Genomic DNA, 22239 nt, shown 5'->3' with positions numbered 1-22239 from the left:
TCCAGACTCCTCCAAGCCTTTAACTGTCAATCATCAAGGGAGATGTATCTCATAAGATGGTCTAGGTTGGTGGTTCTCAGAGCATCTTCTAGGGACCCCTGAAATCCCCAAGAGTTCACAAGGTCAAACCTTTTTCCTGATAATAATAGGGCATTGTTCGATTTTATGATTCCCATTTCACACACAACTACTAAGAGTTGCACATCACTGCTCTGATGACTAATGGAATGTATGCTGACGTACTCTGTTATCAAAATTATTCAGTTTAACCTTTCAATCCAGAAAATAGGAATATCAAAAGTTCTTTGGATATTCAAAAAAAATTTTAAGGGTGTAAAGGGGTCCTCAGACCAAAAAGTTTATGAATCATTCAAAAACAACCCCAAGGGACCTCCTTGGCTGTTCAGTGGCTAAGACTTTGCGCTCCCAATGCAAGGGGCCTGGAGAATCCCAGGGACGGGGGAGCCTGGTGGGCTGCCATCTCTGGGGTCACACAGAGTCAGACATGACTGAAGTGACTTAGCAGCAGCAGCAGCAGGGAATTAGATCCCATGTACCTCAATTAAGAGTTCACATGTTGCAACTGAAATTCAGTGCAGCCAAATAAATGAATTAAATAAAAAATATTAAAAAAAAAAAAAACCCACGATACCCAAATCTCAGGGCCTTCACACAGGAAGTTTTTCTCTCACTCGGGCATCTGCCCCCAGCGCTCAGGTGCCCATGTATGTCTGAGTGTGTTGGCAGCAGAGGCCTTTTGGAGGAGGGGCATCGTTTCTACATTTTGTCACTTGGGCTAAAAGCACCTGAATCACCAAGGCAAGACAAAGGGAAGACATCACGGGGAATCTGATTCTAGAAGCTTCTGCCTGAAAGGGACAGGTGTCACCTGCACACACATCCGCCAGCCACAGCAGGTGCGGCCACACTCACAACAGAGGGCACAGGGGTGCACACGCCGCCCTGTTTCCAGAACAGGAGAGCTGGCAGCCAGTCTCCTCCCAGTATCTCTCCCCAAAGCTATGTGCCCTCCCGACCATGTATTCACAGGGCCTCAACAACCATTTCAGGAAACATGCAGAGAGATGCTATTTAAATACCACACACATGTGGCATTTAATACCACACAAAAAACACACACATTCACGTATCTCAATCATTTTTAATTTCAAAACAACTGAAAAACATCAAACCTGAACAAAATATGTTGCCAAAGCTAGTATACAGTACTACTGTGTAAAACGAATGTTCTAAATGCCTGTTTGACTGACGTGTAAAACCAATTATTCATAATCATTTGTGCCATTACCCAATGTCCAACACCTTTTTATAAGAGCAAGACCCAGATCAATTCAAATAAATTAACATTCCTGTCTGAACTGACTCATCCAGACCCAGTAACAAATTCACATGTCAATGGTGGGCTGCTCCCATGACCCATCCGCTGAAAAATACAAACTGTATCATTTTGTTTTCCAAATAACAAGCATTGATTGCAGTGTTAGAAAGGTCACTTGTCATCAGCTCAGTCATTGACCTGCTGGCAAATTGCTGCCTGTCACTCCGCAGTGCGCGGGGACCAACGCGGGAGCTCAGGCACGTTGTGCTTACACAGTACAATCGGGGATGGGACACAATTTCCGCAAGGTGTGTGTTTAACAGGACAGGTGTCATGGTCAGCAGAGATGGGAAGAGGAAGCAGCGTGAAAGGGCTGACTGTGGGAGCGGGCTCATCCCTTCCCAAGATGACGACCCCCCGCCCTCCCGGCCCGCCTGCATCTGCCAAGACCTCATTGATTCCTCCTATTTGCTTCAAAATTGCCTGGACCAAACCCAGTCTATGCCTCCAAGCCTTATGCCAAAGATTTCAATATTCTGTACATTTTCTCTGGGTCACAGAAGAAAAGATGCTCTCTAGAAGGCGCCAGGGAAAAAATCAAATTAAGAAGCAGCTCTGTATTAGAAAACCTGAAGCACTCAAATAAGAACAGGATATTGGAAAAACCAACTTTTCAGGGCATCCTCTAGGAGGGGGCCGCTGTATTCACGTGTGACCCCGTACATCTGGCATAGAGTTGGCAGAGTAATGAATTATCTGGATGTGTCACCCACCACCGAGGGGAGCTAGGATGTCCAGCCGACAATTAACTAAATAGCCGTATTTATTTCCCTTTCAGCCACTTAAGCTTTTAAATTTCACTTTAAGATATAATTTATCATCATCTCCTCGGATAAAATCTCAGTCAACTATGCATTAAAGGCCACTTATTTAAAATAATGATCTGCACAATCATTTCACAGAGCTTGCCAAGAAATTCTTTATGAATTTTTCTGTGCTCAGTCCCAGATTATGGGCAGGATACAAATGAATGCAAGTATGTATCCAAAAATAAAATGTAATAACTCCTTATGTGTCTTCTTACAAAGTTCCAGTTAGCCACCAAAATAGCTGCCAATGGGATAACGATCTTTATAGCTGGTTCACCCACTGAGGCATGAGACTGCAGCGTGAAGCATCCATCCCATTTTAGAAAGCCCTAAAATTAATTCCCTGAAGTGTGTCACTTATATCGGCCCGTCAGCTCCACTAAACCTCTCCAGGAAAGACCAAGGAATCATCCAGAGATGCTCAGAAGAGAAGACAGGGGTCAACTTGGGGTTTTTAAATATAAATATTTTCAATGAGATTCGACAGGATAGCTTTTTGCCAAAGAGGCATTCATGGATAAGAATCATGTTGGTATGAAGTCAGAGAAGCTCTCTGTTTCTTTTGTTTCCTGTTTATATTGCAAATTTTGCTTAGTTTTGAAACTATAGAAAAAGTTGAAAAAGTAGCGTGATAAATGCTCATATAGACTTCACCCCGATTTGACAACTGTTAACACCTTCCCAGGTGGCGCTAGTGGTAAAGAACCTGCCTGCTAATGCAGGAGATGCAAAAGACGCAGGTTCAATCCCTCCTGGGTCTGGAAGATCCCCTGGAGAAAGAAACAGCTATTCACTCCAGTATTACTGCCTGGAGAATTCCATGGACAGTGAGGCCTGGCGGGCTACAGTCCATGGACTCACAAAGAGTCACACGTGACTAAAGCAACTTAGCATGTTCACACAAGATGTTACCACGGGTACACACATACTCTGTCACACATAAACACACACACACTTGTAACATTAATCTTCTAAGAACTAGGGAATTCTCCTACACATTTCTCTGCTTTGTGATACTTACTTACTAACCAAGTTTTCTTCTTCTATCTTTTTCTGCTCCCTCGTATGAGAGATTCTTTCCCTCTGTGCATAGTCAGTTTGCTTCTTGCTGTCTCTAATCAGAAATCGAGAGTCACACTGCCTCCTTCCTGGGAATCCTCCACCAGCTCAGGGCGGCCTCTGTGGGGGTTGGGGGGTCCTTACTCCAGCCTCGCCCCCTAGTCCCCTCTTCCCTGTCCATGATGCCTGCGGTCCCAACCATCTGCAGTTCCCGTGCCCTGCCCTCGGCCAGCACTGCCTCAGACAGGGTGCTCCTTCCGCCCGGCCTGCCCCCTGCTCTGGCCTGCTCCTCATGCTCCCCTGGACCCTCTAGGGTGCCGCCTCCTCCTGGAGGCCTTCCGCTGGCCTTCAGCCCCTGGCCTCTGACTGGGGAGCAGCCAGACCCCCACTAGAGCTGGCAGAAGCTCTGGGAGACTGGCCCCACGTCATCACTACATCCAGTGCCCATAGCGCACCCAGGGCCTCACAGGCTACAGCCCCAAAAAGGGAAGGGACTTCATCTCCCTCTTGGGCTTATGATGAAAAGAACAACCCATGCTCAACTAGTTCATCTTTGAATATATTTATTCTCTTCCGTTTCTTGAACCACGGAAGGCCCCGAAGGTGCTAAAAGGAGACCTCGCCCCTGTGATGGTCTGGCCTGACGCAGGCTGGAGACGGGGGTGACCAGAGCCCCTGGCCACACAGAATGGCCCAGGTGCTTCCCACGCCAGTGTCTGTGTGAGGGCAGCTTCACGCCACTGTTCACCTGCCAGCCATCACCCCAGCAGCCCACCCAAAACCCCTCTAACCCAAACACCTACCCTCCATCAAGAGAGGCTGCCGCCGGCTGGACCCGAGGGCAAGACTACCTCAGGCTAGGGGTTCTCGGGTCTTCAGCCCAGCCCCACCCGCTGCCCCTCTGCTGTCCAAGGTAGCTTGGAAGACTGTAAGACTATTCCTTCTCTCCAGCCTCCTTCATTCCGACAACAGGGCCCGGCCCAGCTCCAGGGCACCTGCACACAGAACATAGAAACGTGGGTGCCCGCCAGCCCCTGGATGGGCATTTCTCAGCCCAGCAACCACAGCTGCCTGGTGGTCCCATCCCCCTGGACCCCAGCCCTTGCCCCTCTCGCCCTTCCTCCACTCAGACTCAGAGAGATTTACAGTTTCTGTCACCACTGGTCTGCCTGTTTATTCCATTACTTGCTCTCACATAACTCATGATGTCATCCTGTACAATTTTACGAGAAATTAACCAAGAAATAAACCTATGTTAAAAATATATATATTTATAGATACAGGCTGACTTGCATACTTTTTAGCAAATATTTAAGAAATAGCCAGAAATAACATTTTGTAACAGTTTCCAATCAGACAAGACAGGAATTTAGAATAAATCTAAAGGAAAGCATTCATGGGAACACTGAATATAAATTATTGAAATAAGTAGTCTTACAGAATACACTGGCCCCCTTGGAACACTTAATTATTAAAAATCCAGACACTTTTCAAAAGAAGACTTTTTAAGTACTTTATAATCTTTTTTACCATGAAGTTAAACTTATAAAGAAAAATGTGTGATATATACGTGACAGGACAATTATCCCAAATCCCACCATCCTGGCAAAATAGGTTTACATTTTAATGGGCTTCTTTCAGCTTTCTAATTAATCCATACAGAAATTATACCTTTTGTTTCTTATTTGGTATCACTTAGAAGAGAAAATAAGAAATCAGCAGAAACTGCCCACTTCAGAGTTCAAATTAAGCTAAGAGACGGATTCATGCCTACTGCTCCTGAAAGGTCACTTAATAATGATAAAAGGAGGGCTTTTCTTGAACGCTGTGCTGGGCCAGGTAGGAGGCAAAGTTCCTGAAGTGGACCCTTTGGGCTCCCCTGGTCAATCACCCCAGGAGGCGGGTTTTAGATGCCTTCCCAAGGCCTTGGGGCTTCTGTAGAGCTGATGGTCCCCTCCCCGCAGACCTGCCCCCAGGTCTTTGTCCCTGCTCTTCCCTTTGGGAGGTCACTCACCTTCCTGGCCTCCTTGATCCCAAGGGCACCCCATCTTTGCTCACAGAGCAGCTGTTCTTATCTGCTGCTCCCATCCCTCGCTAAGCCCTTGTCCTGGTTCAGTTTTCCTTCACAGCTCTTAGCATGTCTCCCCATGGTGCTATAAAGTGAAACATGCTCAGCTGTGTCCGACCCCATGGACTGTAGCCCACCAGGCCCCTCTGTCCACAGAAATCTCTAGGCCAGAATACTGGAGTGGGTAGCCGTTCCCTTCTCCAGGGCATCTTCCCAACTCAGGGAACAAACCCAGGTCTTCCACATGGTAGGCAGATTCTTTACCATCTGAGCCACCAAGTCTGTCCGCTTATCAGCTGCCTGCCTTCTGCCTCTGGGGGACTCATTCAGCAGAGGGCAGACTCCACTGTTGCCGCTGCAGCCTCGACAGTCAGGCCCCTGGCCATTACGCCACAAACGCGGACAACTAACTCGTCCTACACCCGTGAGGAGACTGGGGACCCAAGAGCTAAAGAGCCTGGTGAGGTCCATGATTGTGAAGACCCAGAGCCAGAATCTGACCCACAAGGGGCACAGCCCCACAAGGAGAACCTCCGTGCCCATTTCAAGGTGATCCAGACAGCGCCCACCTGGGTTGAAGGCTGCCCCCACCCCGCCAGATGCAAGTGCTCTGGTGGGACGTTTACCCCCAACACTCAAAACAGCAAACAGGGTTTTTTTCCTCTCACCTATAAGCCTGGGGCAGGGGCACTTCCTCTGAACTTGAGTCCTGTTGCTGGTGCTGCTAAGTCGCTTCAGTTGTGTCCGACTCTGTGCAACCCCATAGACGGCAGCCCACCAGGCTCCCCCGTCCCTGGGATTCTCCAGGCAAGGACACTGGAGTGGGTTGCCATTTCCTTCTTCAATGCATGAAAGTGAAAGTGAAGTCACTCAGTCGTGTCCAACTCCTAGGGACCCCATGGACTGCAGCCCACCAGGCCCCTCCATCCATGGGATTTTCCAGGCAAGAGTATTAGAGTGGGTTGCCATTGCCTTCTCCGAACTTGAGTCCTAATAAGGTGTAAAACAGAGATAATGCCATCTGACCTCCCAAGGCCATCACAAAAATCAGAGGATGCACAGCAAAGAAGTAAGTGCTAGCAATGGCTAGGAGTTATCTGGGTGCACAAGATTACTTTGGTTGATAAGGGAGAATTACGAGAAGACACTGTGCTGCCACTTGCCTGAGATTTTTATTTTTGTTGGCGGGGGCGGGGGGGGGGGGGGCTCGGCTTTTGTTTTTTGTGTCTTTTTAAGAGACAGCACAGCCAAGAAAGCTCAATTTCATGCTACCCTGTGCTGAGTCTGATGAACTGAATTGTTTATTACCTTTTACGTTTTTACATCCAGAAAGTCATTAACGAGTGAGGGATAGGATCTGGTCTTTTGGCAATGCAAGAATCATCTCACCAGAATGTGGGGGCACTGTCAGGGAAAGCATCCTTATTGGGTTCACTCAGTGTCAAAGCCCAAGCCTCTAGAACGATGCCTTGTACATAGCAGGTGTTCAATAAATATTTGTGAATGTTGACAGACTCAAAGAATGAATGAGATAATTAAACAACTGTGTGACTGCTCTGTGCCAAAAATATTACCCACTAGATACACATTGAAATTTAAGGAGGAAACATGTCTTTTCAAGCCCAAAGTCGTCTGGTCTTTGTCACTCACTGAGCCCTGTAAAAGCTCTGAAGTGTGAATACACTGGGACATCTTCCCTAATAAGAGGAAAGTATGCCTGATGAATGTGCCCCAAGAGGAAACTGCAGTTCCTCTGACTGTCAATCTATCATCTTTCCCAAAACAAATATATGCAGGCAAATTTTTTCTATTTTCTGGGTCATCGTGCTAAGAGTCTACCTTGCTCCTACATCCTGCACGGGCCTCTCTCTGCCTTTCACATGGGCAGCCACGGAAATGACTTAATCCTCACTCACAGCACCTGCGTGAAGATCGGCAAGCCTGTCATTCCCAATTTGAGTTACGTAAAAAGAAGATGTGGGGGCCACGCGAGGTTGCCAGGATGCACACTGCACAAGCTGGAAGAGCACCGAGGTTTTCCCAGTACTAAGGCCCCATTTGTTTCATTACAGCCTTTTTAGAGGTTATTTATACCATGGGGATATAAGTGCCTTTCTTCTTGGGCTTCTCGGATAGCTCAGTTGGTAAAGAATCCACCTGCAATGCAGGAGACCCTGGTTTGATTCCTGGATGGGGAAGATCCCCTGGAGAAGGGAAAGGCTACCCACTCTAGTATTTTGGCCTAGAGAATTCCATGGACTGTATAGTCCATGGGGTTACAAAGAGCTGGACATGACTGAGCGACTTTCACTATTCACTATGGTTGTAAGCTGCCTTTAATTTTTCAATATTATGGATGAAATTATTTTCTATTTTAAATTTTATTTATTTATTTGTTTGTTTTTGGCTGCGTGGGGTCTTTGTTGTTGCACACAGACTTTCTCTAGTTGCAGCGAGTGGGACTTACTCTCTAGTTCGGGTTTCTCACCGTGGCGGAGCACAGGCTCCAGGGCATGGGCTCAGTAGTCGTGGCACATGGGTTTAGCTGTTCTATGGCATGTGGGATCCTCCTGGACTGGGGATTGAGCCCACGTTCCCTGCATTGCAAGGTGGATTCTTAACCACTGGATCACCAGGGAAGCCCCAAGGATGAACTTATTCTTTAAATTTTTTTATAAACAGAATCACACTTCTAATACATAAGATATGGAGCATGTCAAATATTCATTTCATAAAACTGGAGCCCTAAGGTCCAAATACAAATACTTTAACAATATAAAAAAAAACATTAACCATTGTCAACTTGTGTGGATGTTTCTGTACCATGAAATAATCAATACCTTTTAGTCTACATGTGAAACCACACGATGCACTGCAATACATAAAGTGATTGGATATGATATCACTTGCATGCAGAATCCAAAAAAAATGGTACAAATGACCCTATTTACAGAACAGAAAGACAGTCACAGCTGTAGAAAACAAACTTTATGGCTACCAAGGTGGAGGAGGTGGAGGGATAAATTTGGATATTGGGATTGACATACACACATTACTATAATATAAAATGGATAACTGATAAGAACCTGCTATAGGGACTTCCCTGGCAGCCCAGTGGTTAGGATTGTGCCTTCTGATGAAGAAGGCGTGGGTTTCATCCCTAGTTGGGTAGCTAAGAGCCCACACGCAGAAGTCCTAATATGAATCCCCAAGTTTTCTATTAATCAACAGAAGCAGAATAAATTCAGGAAGAATATTTAAAATGCCTCCACTTCATGCTTCCAAAGGCAGAAGGGCCTTCAAAGGCCAAAACTTTGCAAAGTCACTTCACCTGTGTTGCTTCAATTACAAACCAATTGCTCCGGAGCACAGACGGTCTTTAAGTGTGTTATCATCTTTGTAATGGCCTCAGCTAGAAACCCACCCTTTCTGTGTTTAAAGCCTGGACAGCTTGGTGTGAGATGGTCTTACGGGACATCACAAAGAAGAAAAGGATGAATGGTAACAAGAAGCTATTCCTTGCACTCCTTTGCGGAGAGAGGCAGGTCATCCTGTAACAAAAATAGAGCCAACGGAGGATGCTGAAGATCCAGCATTACTGAGGCTCTTTTGTAAAAGTCGGCGTTTTCAAGTCAGACTTCAATCTAAAGGACCACGAAGATGAAACCAAGTACCTACTGTGGAGAATTACAAAATGTTCACCAAATTTGAAAATAATAAACAAAGAAAACCCAGGTTCACTCTTGTGGAGAAAACTCCCAAGACTGAATTTGAGTATCCTCCCAACCTCCCTGGACCCAGGCTCGAGAGAGAGACTGAAATGGAGCAGGACCCTATGTCCTTGCCTCCCCTCCCCTCTCCCGTCTCATGTCTTCTGCCTGCCTTCTGTCTGTGGGAAACTTCAGGCAAAGGATACGTTTATTCAGAGCAGTGAGAGATGCTGAAACAAAGGAAAACAGTCCAAGGAGACTAAATAATAATAATGTAGTCATTAAGCATAGTCAAGGACCTTCAGTTCTTTCTCAGGGGCTATAGATAATATTCTGAGCCATATCCTAGGAGTTGTCTTACAGATACCAAAGCACCGGGTAAAGAAGTTAACTACATGATGACCAGACTGTACCCAGGACATGAGCTGCCACACTTCTGAGAACTGACTGCAAAGAAATGGGAACAAATGGACCCTGGAACTGAGATGAACTGTACCTAAAACAACCACAGTGTTGCTGGTCAGACCACTGATGACCGATTCGAAGATGACTGTTAGAGAGGACTGTGCTGTTTCTGCATGTAACCCCTTTCCCAACTCCGTCTATAAAAGCTCTCACCCCCTGCTTGTTGGGGTGGGGAGTCAGTCTTTGGACAGATGTCCGCCACCTTCCCCCTCCTCCTCCCAGTTGCTGGCATCTGCTGCTGCTGCTGCTTAAATAAAGCAAACTTTCCTTTTCACCAACCTGGCCTGTTTACTGGCTTTTGAGGGCCAAGCACCTAACTCCACACACACATACTCTTTCATTAAGAGCAGGTGAGAGCAAAGGCCTTCAGGGTGAGAAGCCTCTTGGGAAAGGTCAGCTCCCCCGAGGGGGGCTGCTATGTCCCCCATCCAGCTCCCCATCACTGACAAGAATGAAACCAGATTAGACTGGAAAAACAACTAAAGAACCACTGACTCAAACACAACATTCAAAAGCACTTACTTACACGAGAAAGAGAGAGACAGGAGAGGAGATGGTCAGCTGTGGGGAAGTCACCAAGAACTAGCATAGATTTGAGGTCCAGTTGAAACCACAGTGCTCAGGAGCTCAAGGTTCCTCTCTTTGAAGTTATAAGGAGTTAAATGTGGGAAGGAGGTGGGAAGAACGTGGTGGGCATCATAATTGTAAAAGCATCACCAAACACCATTAAACCTACTTCATGTTCACAAGCTACCTTTCCAAGACTACTTAATAAATGTAAATACTGCTAAATCTAGATACATGAATGAAGACCTCAATAGCCACTTAAAAAGTATAAAAATTGTGCTTTATCTGAAACCCAATATAGAATAACATCTCTTCCAGCTTGAATCCCGAATGGGGTACGCTCATCACCCCATTTGTTAAGTGAATCTGCAAATCTAACATTTTAAAGGGATGGGCAACGCACAGCCTAAAACTGGTGTCTATTAAAATGATCAACCTCCAACTGATCAGAGTCTGTAAGTCATCATCTTCCTGCTCTTCCTTGCAAAAAAAAAGTAGAATCTAGCTGGTCAAATGTTTCTCACTCATCAGAAAACTTACTAAGCGTTTCTACAGTGGAAAAAGGATCCACATGTACGCAGACCTTTTTATCCAATTGCTTTCAAGACCACGAGCATCCTCCTAGATTCCCCAGGTGCAAGGTGAGTCACTTTCCCAGGTCTCCTATTTGTGATGGAGGCTTTATTATCTGGATTCCCCAGCTAGAGTTCTAACTACCAGACACATTCGCCAGAAGAGACATCAATCTATTTCCCATAATTTCTGCTTCCTGGGAAAGGATCCCATTGGGTGATGCTCATTAATCTAGCAAGGATGAATCCAAAGATAAAGGAAGTAAACTTTAATTAGACTTTAAAGGTAGAGATACAAGGGTCAACTCTCTGTCATTGGTTCTCTTGAACCATCCTCATAAGATAACCAGCCTTCGCCACCAAAATCAAAAGCCAATACCCTCCCTCATTCGACCAACACCCAGGGGACACTGACTGTGATATTAAGACTCTTCTGCACCTTTGTTTATAAAAAGAGAACTTAAAACTAAAAGCAAACCTGATGGCATCCACGGGTCAGAGGTTGGTTTGGTCAAAGTGTTCACTTGCTCCCAGTTGAACTCATCATCTACAGCCTGACTGTATCCACATGTGCTGTAAGGCTCATCAAAGAGGCAACCACCTAAAACGTAAAAGAAAGGAGAGTGATATTAATAATGACTAGACCTCTGGGATAAGCTACATTGACTGCAGAGAACCGTAAACCCACAATTGATGCTCAACTCAATTTGACCCTGACCCCACTGCATCCTAAGTAAGTGTTGTCTGAGTACTAGACATGCCTTGTCAATAATTCTAAATTATATTGTTTCCCCAAAAGACTGACATCTTTGTAATAGCCATTCAGTTGTGTCTGACTCTTTGTGACCCTTTGGACTGAAGGCCACCAGGCTCCTCTAGCCATGGGATTCTCCAGGCCAAAATACTGGAGTGAGCTGCCATGCCCTCCTCCAGGGGATCTTCCAGACGCAGGGACTGAACCCGTGTCTCCTGCATTGCAGGTAGATTCTTTACCCGCAAAGCACTGGGGCAGCCCAGTTGAAAGTAAAAATGAAGCAAATTTATAATTCATATTTTCCAGATTCATATGAAGTTGGCATAATTAACTTGTGTTCAAAACTTTAATAGAACCATCCTAGGTATTCAACATGTCTTCAAAAGAAAAAAAAATTATAATTTGTCCAAAAAATGAAAAGAGAAATACTTCCATCATAACACTGGCATGCTGGTCAGGGACAAAACAGTAGAGATTGTAGACCTTGCTTGAAAAATATTTGTCTAAGGATTATTCTAAATCTAACACAAAAACAGGTTTTGCTTTAATACTTTGGAGATTCGAGGTCTCAAAATTAAAAGAGATTAAAAATTTGCTTACAGTCCACACAATTTTTAAAGGCAAGGATAAATTCAAAATTAAACATGGGGCAAACATCTGCTGGATGTTGAAGCTAAAAATGAAGCTACCTAAATAAAGAAACAAAGAATAAAAGAAAATGCAGTATATGCAAAGCAGGTCCGCTGTTTCAGCATCTGGGGACACACTGATGATTCAAAAAGTCCCACCCACATCCTCTCAAATGTCTCTTGTTACCCTGAATCATTATAGCGTCAAGTTTCACATTGCCAAAGTGAAGGATTATATCAATCATCTTAATTATCATGAAAATTCTACTGCCCATTATCATAGAATGTTATTAATTATATCAATTTAAAAGATTAATTATAATCACTTGCCAATGACGAGAATTGAGGGTCTGGTCAAGAAAACACAAGTGTAAGAATATAATTTCACTGTGGCTGTACCATATGCCCTGGCAGCAAAAAGATAAATAAAATAATAATAATAAAGTAGTTGCACACACTCAGACATAGGGTCCCCTAGTCCAATTTCCATCCACTTGCTTACATCAATTCTACAACCTTCTAGACAGACAGACAGCTTCCGAACAGGTGCGTGCATGCTCAGTCCCGTCTGACTCTTTGCGACCCCAAAGAGTGTAGCCCATCAGGCTCCTCTGTCCATGGGATTTTCCAAGCAAGAATACTGGAGTGGGTTGCCACTTCCATCTCCAGGGAATCTTCCCAACTCAGGGATAGAACCCACACCTCCGGCATCCCTTGTATCAGCAAGCAGAATCTGGGAAGCCCTCTGAACAGGTGGGCACCCAGAATTTAGAAAACATCCCTCTGATTGTAGACAATTCCTTTAAAAAGGCCCAAATGCAGTTTCCTGAAATGTATACCCATCTATCTTAGCTCTTCCCTGTGAAGAAACAGTGAAAAATCCCCGTTCTTACACAAGAAAGCTATTTAAAAAGAGCTGTCAAGTTCTATGTTTTTGCTTCTCCAGGCAAAACATGTTTTGCTCCCCTCCCTCCCTCCCTCCCACTAGAAGGCTCTCAGACCTTCACCATGGAGGCAGGTGTTCTAAACACGGTCAAGTTTATCAACACTCATCTAAACCAGGGACTCCCAGTACTGCAGCCCCAATTCGACTGACTACTTCCCTTGACCTCTTGCTCTGTCAACAGCCTGAGCTGAGGGCTGGCCCATCCTGGGATTCCTGGAGCCTGGAATCCCACACGTTTCCTCATACCTCTGCCATCGAGCCCCTTCTCCCCTTTGCAATAAGGGAAGTGACTTTCTACATTTTCCCTTTCTAAACCCCATCTCTGTTGTCAGTACATCTCTCCAGCCTGGTGAGAGCTTCTGCAATCTTGATTTTGTCATTTGGGTGTTAAGTTATCCTACCTAGGTCTGGGTTATTTGCAAGTTTGATGAAGCATGCTTGCTGTCAGCCTCCAAATCACTGATAAAAGATGTTCAAGGGACATAGGGGCATTTTAAGAATGTCCCTCCTCTTTCACTCTTTGTATTAAGTCACTAGCTCCAGTGGCCCTGGACACCATCTTCTGTAACGCTTTTAACAGAACTGCCCAATTAAACATTCTGTTGGGAACAGAAAACTCATTATAAAGACACAGCATTAACTCAATACTTCACCTTGACAACAACTGGTAATTTATATTTCCCTCTTATTCAGCTTTAACAAGTTCAGAAACAGAGTGGCTTTGTTTCAAGCATGTAATACTAACAACTTTACAATTTCGGGTAAGAAATGTTAGAAGACTATGCAAACATTTATGAGAAATATTTTCTCTTGGTTGCAAGCCCTAATTTTGATATAGAAAATAGCCTTACTGCTCCAGGAATAAACCCAAACAGCAGTAGCACTTGTAATATTCAAAAGAAAGAAAGAAGCATGAATTTTGACAGAAAAGGGACCCCCAGTGGAAGCACAGACAGTACTTTGATGAAAGTCCTGCCGTGCAATCTTACGCAGTGAGAAATAGCTTGGGGCATCAGCAAAACAACGGAAGGCTGGTTAAAGATGTGGTTTAGGAACCAGTTCTTGGCACTGCTGCTGCTGCTAAATCACTTCAGTCATGTCTGACTCTGTGCAACCCCATAGATGGCAGCCCACTAGGCTCCTCTGTCCCTGGAATTCTCCAGGCAAGAATACTGGAGTGGGTTGCCATTTCCTTCTCCAATAAGCAAATACAATGGTGAGAGGTGGTATGGCTGAAGCAAACCCCAACGACTAATACAATGCTGGTACAAGGATATAATATCCCTATTATATAAAGCTGCTTTTACCACTTGAAGGAAAACAGAGAATCCACACAGGACTATGGAACCACCAGGAAGTCGCACAGACTGGATTTCCTGTTGCCCCAACCTATGTCTCCCTACACACCTAGGGACCCATCACTGGCCTTCATCCAACGGACAAAGAACCCTAAAACAGCAAAGGTGGTCCACTGAGATGAAATAAGCCAAGAGTCAGGTCAACAGCAATGGGACAGAGAGCACAGTGAAGCTTTTCGATTTCAAGGCAACTTTGGGTAGACATGATGTGAACAGGTTCCAGGGTCAGACACCTGGCACTTCCTTATTCTTGTCCCACTGACTTTGTGTTTGTAGACAAATCATTTAGCCTCTCTGAACCCCAATGTCTTTACCAACGAAATGAATATAACATGTACCTCACTTGGTGTTTCTGATAAGTCAGTTCAGCAGCCAGTGTGGCTGGTCTAACAGAGTTAGCAAGTCCACCAGTATCAGCTATTACTACTACTAATAATTATTATTACTAATTAGTAAAAGCTATTACTAATAATCTTACTAGGATTTAAGCTAAGGTCTTAAATCAACTCTGAATATTCACTGGAAGGACTGATGCTGAAGCTGAAGCTCCAATACTCTGTCTGGCCACCTGATGAAAAGAGTCAACTCATTGGAAAAGACCCTGATGCTAGGAAAGATTGAAGGCAGGAGGAGAAGAGGGTGACAGAGGATGAGATAGTTGGATGGCATCAGCGACTCAATGAACATGAGTTTGAGTGAAGATAGAGAGTCTGGGAGATAGAGAGGGACAGGGAAGCCTGGCGTGCTGTAGTCCATGGGGTCGCAAAGGGTCAGACACAACTGAGTGACTGAACAACAAATCTTCCTTACCATTTGTATCTTCTACAAGGACTCTCAGGAGTTCACTGCACTGCAAGTGGCTGGAATAAATAATTAGAAATGGTAACATGTACTCTGTAGGGAAATGAACAGTGTGGACTTCTCTATGGCACCACAAGAGCGAAGAACAGAGCTTGCTGAGCTTATCAAGTGAGTGCCTTGGGGCCAGTGAAGAATGTGACAAGGAAGCAAAATCCCAGAAACATCATGAGATGAAGACTTTCCAAAAATAAGTCACCTGCAGTTTCAGGATAACACAGACAGCTTACCATCATGTAGAGGAATACTGCTGGCAACAAATTGCCAAGTTTTCTCCAGAACTCTGGGCATTGGACAAACACCCAACAGCCCACAGCTGGACCATATTCATCCACCAGTCAAGGTAAATTATTTCTCTTTTGAGAAGGGGAATCAGGACTAACTGCTGCTGCTGCTGCTAAGTCACATCAGTCGTGTCTGACTCTGTGTGACCCCATAGACGCCAGCCCAACAGGCTCCCCCATCCCTGGGATTCTCCAGGCAAGAACACTGGAGTGGGTTGCCATTTCCTTCTCCAATGCATGAAAGTGAAAAGTGAAAGTGAAGTCACTCAGTCGTGTCCAACTCCTAGCAACCCCATGGACTGCAGTGCACCAGGCTCCTCCATCCATGGGATTTTCCAGGCAAGAGTACTGGAGTGGGGTGCCATTGCCTTCTCCGAATCAGGACTAAACCCAAGATCAAATACGTGATGAAGGAAAGGTGATGCAAGCCAGACGGGTGGTGATCTGCTTCTCTATTGTTCTCTCTCTTACATCAATACACACACACGCCTCCATTGTACCTTGAGAAAGGCTTTTCCTTAGCAAATCTGCATACAACACACAACCTGTGAGGGAATAAGGAGCTATTATGTGAAAGGAAGCGTCAGCGGGTGTCAATATCCAGGTAACAGACAACAAGGATGATAAGGCTTGTTCCAGGACAGGCAATGCAACATAGTAACATGCCAATTAAATTAATACAATTAAAGAAAAGTGAAAATTGAAAAGCAAGAAAAGTAGTGGGGGGGGGGGGGAAAGTAAGAATAAGATGATATCAGGATTATGGAGAGGACTCCCCCATTATCACCAAATAATTTTTTTAAAAGTCATTAGGCTCATTCACTGGCCATGTATTTCACTCTGAGCTTTGGGGTAGCCAGTGCCAAGAGGAAATAATGACTGATTACACAATCCACAGTATCTAGGAGATGATAATATACATACTAAAGCTAGTAACAGGGGTTTCCATTTACTAATGGAGAAGGGCATGGCAACCCACTCCAGTATTCTTGCCTGGAGAATTCCATGGATAGTGGAGCCTGGTGGGCTACAGTCTGTGAGGTAGCAAAGAGTCAGACACTTCTGAGTGACTAGCACTTTTACTTTCTCACTTTCACAATTTCTAAGGACTTGTTCAACGCTCACACCAACCCAACAACATAGGTACCATGATCCCCATTTTACAGTTACAGAAAATGAGGCACAGAAGGGTTGAGAGCTTGCACAGAAGTTTCCAAAGGTGGAAGACAGTGATGCAGAGACTTGAACCCAGGCATCCTGTCTTGAAAACCCACATTCTTAACACTGTGTGACAGTATCTCCCAAACTAAAAACTGGAAAGAAACACAACTCCTAATCCTACATCCAGAGGGAGGGACCTCTCTTCCCCGGGCACCAGGATGAAGCAATCAATATGCATTAATGAACACAGTTCTCGGGAGCAACCACCGCAATGGAGCCACAGATTCTAGGGTCCATTTGTTAACATGTCAGGACAGCATGTCATCCAACTTCAATTAAATAAACTTGATTAAGTGGGAGCTCAGAGCATCCTCGGATAAAACTGTAACCTCCCTCAAAATGGTCTTTATGAATATTGCTTCTCTCAAAAAAGTCTTAGTGGACTGCCATGAATTTATATGTTTACTCCTCAACTAAGCCCTGAAGCCAGCCTGTGCTATTACTGAAGCAATGCACGATAGGTTCTAGAAATAAGATGGAACCATGGGTTTTTTGTTGTTGTTGTTTTATAAAAACTTCAGAGTTTAAAAGAAACAGGTGTCCAGAAGCCTAGGAATTCTTCTCAAAAGTTATTTTATTTTTATTATTTTGGTCATGCTGCCCCAGCTTGTGGGATCTTTTTGTTCCCCAACCAGGGCTTGAACCCATGTCCTTGGCAGTGAAAACACAGAGTCCTAACCAATGGACCACCAGGGAATCCCCTCAAAAAGCATTTAGATCATTATAACTCTTAGTCATCTTGATATTCCTGAGAGCTAGTACATGGTAAAGTGAAAGTGATATTCACTCAGTCATGTCTGACTCTTTGCGACCCCATGGACTATAGCTCACCAGGCTCCTCTGTCCATGGGATTTCCCAGGCAAGAATACTGGAGTGGGTTGCCATTTCCTTCTCCAGGGGATCTTCCCAACCCAGGGATTGAACCTGGGTCTCCCGAATTGCAGTCAGATTCTTTACTGTCTGAGTCACCAGAGGGCTGGTCTGTACATGGTAGGCACCCAATAAATGCTTTTTCAGAAACACAGATGATGAATTTCCCAAAGCTCTGTGCAGAATCTGGCCACAATAATTTTGCCTACATTTTTTTCTCACTGTAATATCCACTTAAACAATGAAAACAATCTCAATTGTTTTCAAAAACACCCAGCCCTGTCCTGATGTGTTCCAAGATGAATCAGCTCCAAATGTGACAAAATCACTGAACATGTTCGTTTTTTTTATTATGGCTGAAAACTATAAGCCAGCTAAATGTTAATGAAGTCTCCTTTCAAATTATGGTTTTTGCTTTTAGAAAAGTTAGTCTTTTTTTTTTCTTTCTGGCAATAATTAAGATAGTAAAGCTAGTTGTCTATAAAGGTCATTCATGATTTATGAAAATAAAATATTATCATTTGCATATTGAAGGGGATTTATCTTTCTTCTTTCTTAGGAATTTGCTGCTGTTGTTTAGTCACTTAGTCATGACCGACTCTTTGCGACCCTGTGGACTGTAGCCCACCAGGCTCCTCTGTCCATGGGATTTGCCAGGCAAGAACACTGGAAAGGGTTACCATTTCCTTCCCAACCCAGGGATCAAACCCACATCTCATGGCAGGCAGATTCTTCACCACTGAGCCACCAGGGAAGCCCTTCTTTGGAACAGCAGAGAATTATTCAGTAGGACCAAGAGTAGTATGCCATCATTAAGACACAGGTTATAACTGAGTGGATGGTCCACTTTTTCCCCAAAGGAAACTTAAAAATTCTTTCACAAGATCACTCCATATCCTACTAAAGCTCCAGAACTGGAGAGAAGACAAAAGAAACCAAACCGTCAGGGATCAGAACCCACCCTCTGGAGCAGTATCTAAATATTCTTTGATTGTGACCCATAGTCATGACACCGTAACCCATCACATGTATACACACACTTCATAAACCACATTTATCTCTACTGAGATATACTGGCCTTTTTCATTTCTGTTCTATCTGATTTTGAAAAGGGTGGTGTCTGGGTTTAGAAAACTGACTCTATGATCCTTCAAAAGGTGCTCCTGTGGCCTTTAAGGTGTGGGGGTAAAAACCATTACCTGGGACCCTTCGTTTAGCTTGAAGTTACTACTCAACTCTATGATGTGAGTGCCCTGTGTTCTGTGAAGTGACCTGTGATCTGCAAAGACCCCAATTTCCTGAACATCCATCACATGCTAGCCAGGTTCTGCTTCAGAAAACAGAGTCATTATTTCATCTAATCCTCACAACCAGCATAAGACTATACTCTCAATGTGTGTGTGGATGCTGAATCACTTCAGTTCAGTTCAGTTCAGATCAGTTGCTCAGTCGTGTCCGACTCTTTGCGACCCGATGAATTGCAGCACACCAGGCCTCCCTGTCCATCACCAACTCCCAGAGTTTACTCAAACTCATGTCCATGGATTTGGTGATGCCATCCAGCCATCTCATCCTCTGTCATCCCCTTCTCCTCCTGCCCCCAATCCCTCCCAGCATCAGAGTCTTTTCCAATGAGTCAACTCTTTGCATGAGGTGGCCAAAGTACTGGAGTTTCAGCTTTAGCATCAGTCCTTCCAATGAACACCCAGGACCGATCTCCTTTAGAATAGACTGATTGGATCTTTTTGCAGTCCAAGGGACTCTCAAGAGTCTTCTCCAACACCACAGTTCAAAAGCATCAATTCTTCAGTGCTCAGCTTTCTTCACAGTCCAACTCTCACATCCATACATGACCACTGGAAAAACCATAGCCTTGACTAGATGGACCTTTGTTGTCAAAGTAATATCTCTGCTTTTCAATATGCTATCTAGGTTGGTCATAACTACTTCAGTAGCATCCAACTCTTTGAGACTGCATAGACTGTAGCCTGCCAGGCTCCTCTGTCCATGGGATTCTTCAGGCAAGAATACTGGAGTATTTCCTCCACCAGGGGATCTTCCTGACCCAGGGATCAAACTCGTGTCTCTTACATCTCCTGCACTGGCAGGCAGGTTCTTCACCACTCGCACCATCTGGAAAGCCAATAGTTTCAATGTCTGATCAAAGAACTCGTCACATAACAAACCCCACGCAAATGTCTGTCTCACAAAGCCTAAAGTCAAGAATCAATATCTTTTTCCCCAGGTATCAGTGTATTACCTCTAAGCCCTAAATTCACTTTTCATTGCTTGCTCTGAGAAAATGTATGCAGACCCTCTGACTACATGCTCTGTTCCACTTGACAAGACTTTAAGCTTGGCCAGCAGAGGGTCCTGGAGAGGCAGGGCAGGAGGAAAGAGGGGGCTTCCAGAGCTCCCAGAAGGCTCCCAGCACACACAGCTTCAGGAGCCCCAGATCCACAAGGTCAGGGCTATCTGGCTCCTCTAGCATGTGGTAGCCAATAGGGTCCAGCAGACAGCACTCACCCCTGCACCTCTCGGTGGCTCACCTCCCATGAATAGCTTTCCTGGCCACCCTAGAGGACACTTCCTCTGAGTTCCATGGCTGTGGCCCCACAGGGACTTCCCTGCTGTCCACCACGTCCTGGATCTCAGCTCTGGGGGGAAATTCTCCTAGGACTTCATTTCTGCTCGGGAACAGTGGCTGCCTCACAAACGTGCTATTACTTCTCTACTCTTCAGAACACTCTACCTATTTGCCAACCTCTCCATTCTAATCTGTTGTTATATTCTTTATGGATACATCCCTATATTTACAAATGTCAGTTTGACGTGGCCAAACATTTCACCCACATCACAGAGAGCTTGGTGTGGGGCCAGCAGTCCAAGCCAGATATGCATCCAGAGTTCACACTCCTTCAAGTCTACACATCTCCACCCTTCAGGCTCCTCTGGTGGCGCAGAGGGTAATGAATCTGCCTGCAATGCAGGAGATCCAGGTTCAGTCCCTTGGTCTGGAAGATCCCCTGGAGAAGGGAATGGCAACCCACCGCAGTATTCTTGCCTGGGAAATCCGATGGACGGAGGAGCCTAGTGGGCCACATTCCAGGGGATTGCAAAGAGTCGGACAGGACTGAGCAACTAACACTTCATCCTCACCCTTAACCCACCTCCATAAAGTAAGCAAATAACAACCTGAAATATTTATGTAATGACTGTTACATGAATTGCATTGTAAATAAGCTCCTGAAAGTAACGTTTCTAAGAAGCTAATGGAGGACAACCAAATGTTAATATCTGCCAACATCCGCTGGATCATTGAAAAAGCAAGAGAGTTCCAGAAAAACATCTATTTCTGCTTTATTGACTATGCCAAAGCCTTTGACTGTGTGGATCACAATAAACTGTGGAAAATTCTGAAAGAGATGGGAATACCAGACCACCTGACCTGCCTCTTGAGAAACCTATATGCAGGTCAGGAAGCAATAGTTAGAACTGGACATGAAACAACAGACTGGTTCCAAATAGGAAAAGGAGTACGTCAAGGCTGTATATGTCACCCTGCTTATTTAACTTACATGAAGAGCACATCATGAGAAACGCTGGGCTGGAAGAAGCACAAGCTGGAATCAAGATTGCTGGGAGAAATATCAATAACCTCAGATATGCAGATGACACCACTCTTACTGCAGAAAGTGAAGAGGAACTAAAAAGCCTCTTGATGAAAGTGAAAGAGGAGAGTGAAAAAGTTGGCTTAAAGCTCAACATTCAGAAAACGAAGATCATGGCATCTGGTCCCATCACTTCATGGGAAATAGATGGGCAAACAGTGGAAACAGAGTCAGACTTTATTTTCTGGGGCTCCAAAATCACTGCAGATGGTGACTGCAGCCATGAAATTAAAAGATGCTTACTCCTTGGAAGGAAAGTTATGACCAACCTAGACAGCATATTCAAAAGCAGAGACATTACTTTGCCAACAAAGGTCCATCTAGTCAAGGCTATGGTTTTTCCTGTGGTCATGTATGGATGTGAGAGTAGGACTGTGAAGAACGCTGAGCACCAAAGAATTGATGCTTTTGAACTGTGGTGTTGGAGAAGACTCTTGAGAGTCCCTTGGACTGCAAGGAGATCCAACCAGTCCATTCTAAAGGAGATCAGCTCGGGGTGTTCTTTGAAAGGAATGATGCTAAAGCTGAAACTCCAGTACTTTGGCCACCTCATGTGAAGAGCTGACTCATTGGAAAAGACTCTGATGCTGGGAGGGATTGGGGGCAGGAGGAAAAGGGGACGACAGAGGATGAGATGGCTGGATGGCATCACCAACTCGATGGACATGAGTCTGAGTGAACTCCGGGAGTTGGTGATGGACAGGGAGGCCTGGCGTGCTGCGATTCATGGGGTCACAAAGAGTCAGACACAACTGAGTGACTGAACTGGACTGAACTGAAGATACACATACATTTTCAACTGTTCTGACTTTAACAGGTTAAACTGACTTATATACTCAGGCAATCATTCTCCTTGTTATAATTACAGTCCTTTTAAAGTCATTTTGTAAAAAGACTGTAATACTCCTCGAGGAGATTTCTGGAACATTTTTCTCATTTGTTCTAAATACAGAATGACCCCATTTAAGGCAGCCTTTATAAAATGCATAAAGTATTAA

At 44.7% G+C, this 22239-nt stretch overlaps 1 protein-coding gene across 5 annotated transcripts in view; it reads right to left on the bottom strand.

Moving 5' to 3' along the window:
- PTPRM (protein tyrosine phosphatase receptor type M) overlaps positions 1–22239 on the bottom strand; it is a 665820-nt gene that overhangs the window by 490658 nt on the left and 152923 nt on the right. For all 5 annotated transcript variants that reach the window (XM_086373140.1, XM_086373135.1, XM_086373137.1 and 2 more), the window contains exon 2: positions 11128–11250. In XM_086373140.1, coding sequence (XP_086229266.1) covers positions 11128–11250 — 123 coding nt within the window. The remainder of the gene's footprint in view (positions 1–11127; positions 11251–22239) is intronic.

The sequence above is a fragment of the Bos grunniens genome, chromosome 24 (genome assembly GCF_055505025.1).
Source record: "Bos grunniens cultivar Pamir isolate PY7600 chromosome 24, Bosgru_T2T1.0, whole genome shotgun sequence".
NCBI classification, from domain to species: domain Eukaryota; kingdom Metazoa; phylum Chordata; class Mammalia; order Artiodactyla; family Bovidae; genus Bos; species Bos grunniens.
The sequence above is the reverse complement of the archived record's forward strand: the minus strand, read 5'-3'. Positions and strand labels throughout refer to the sequence as shown.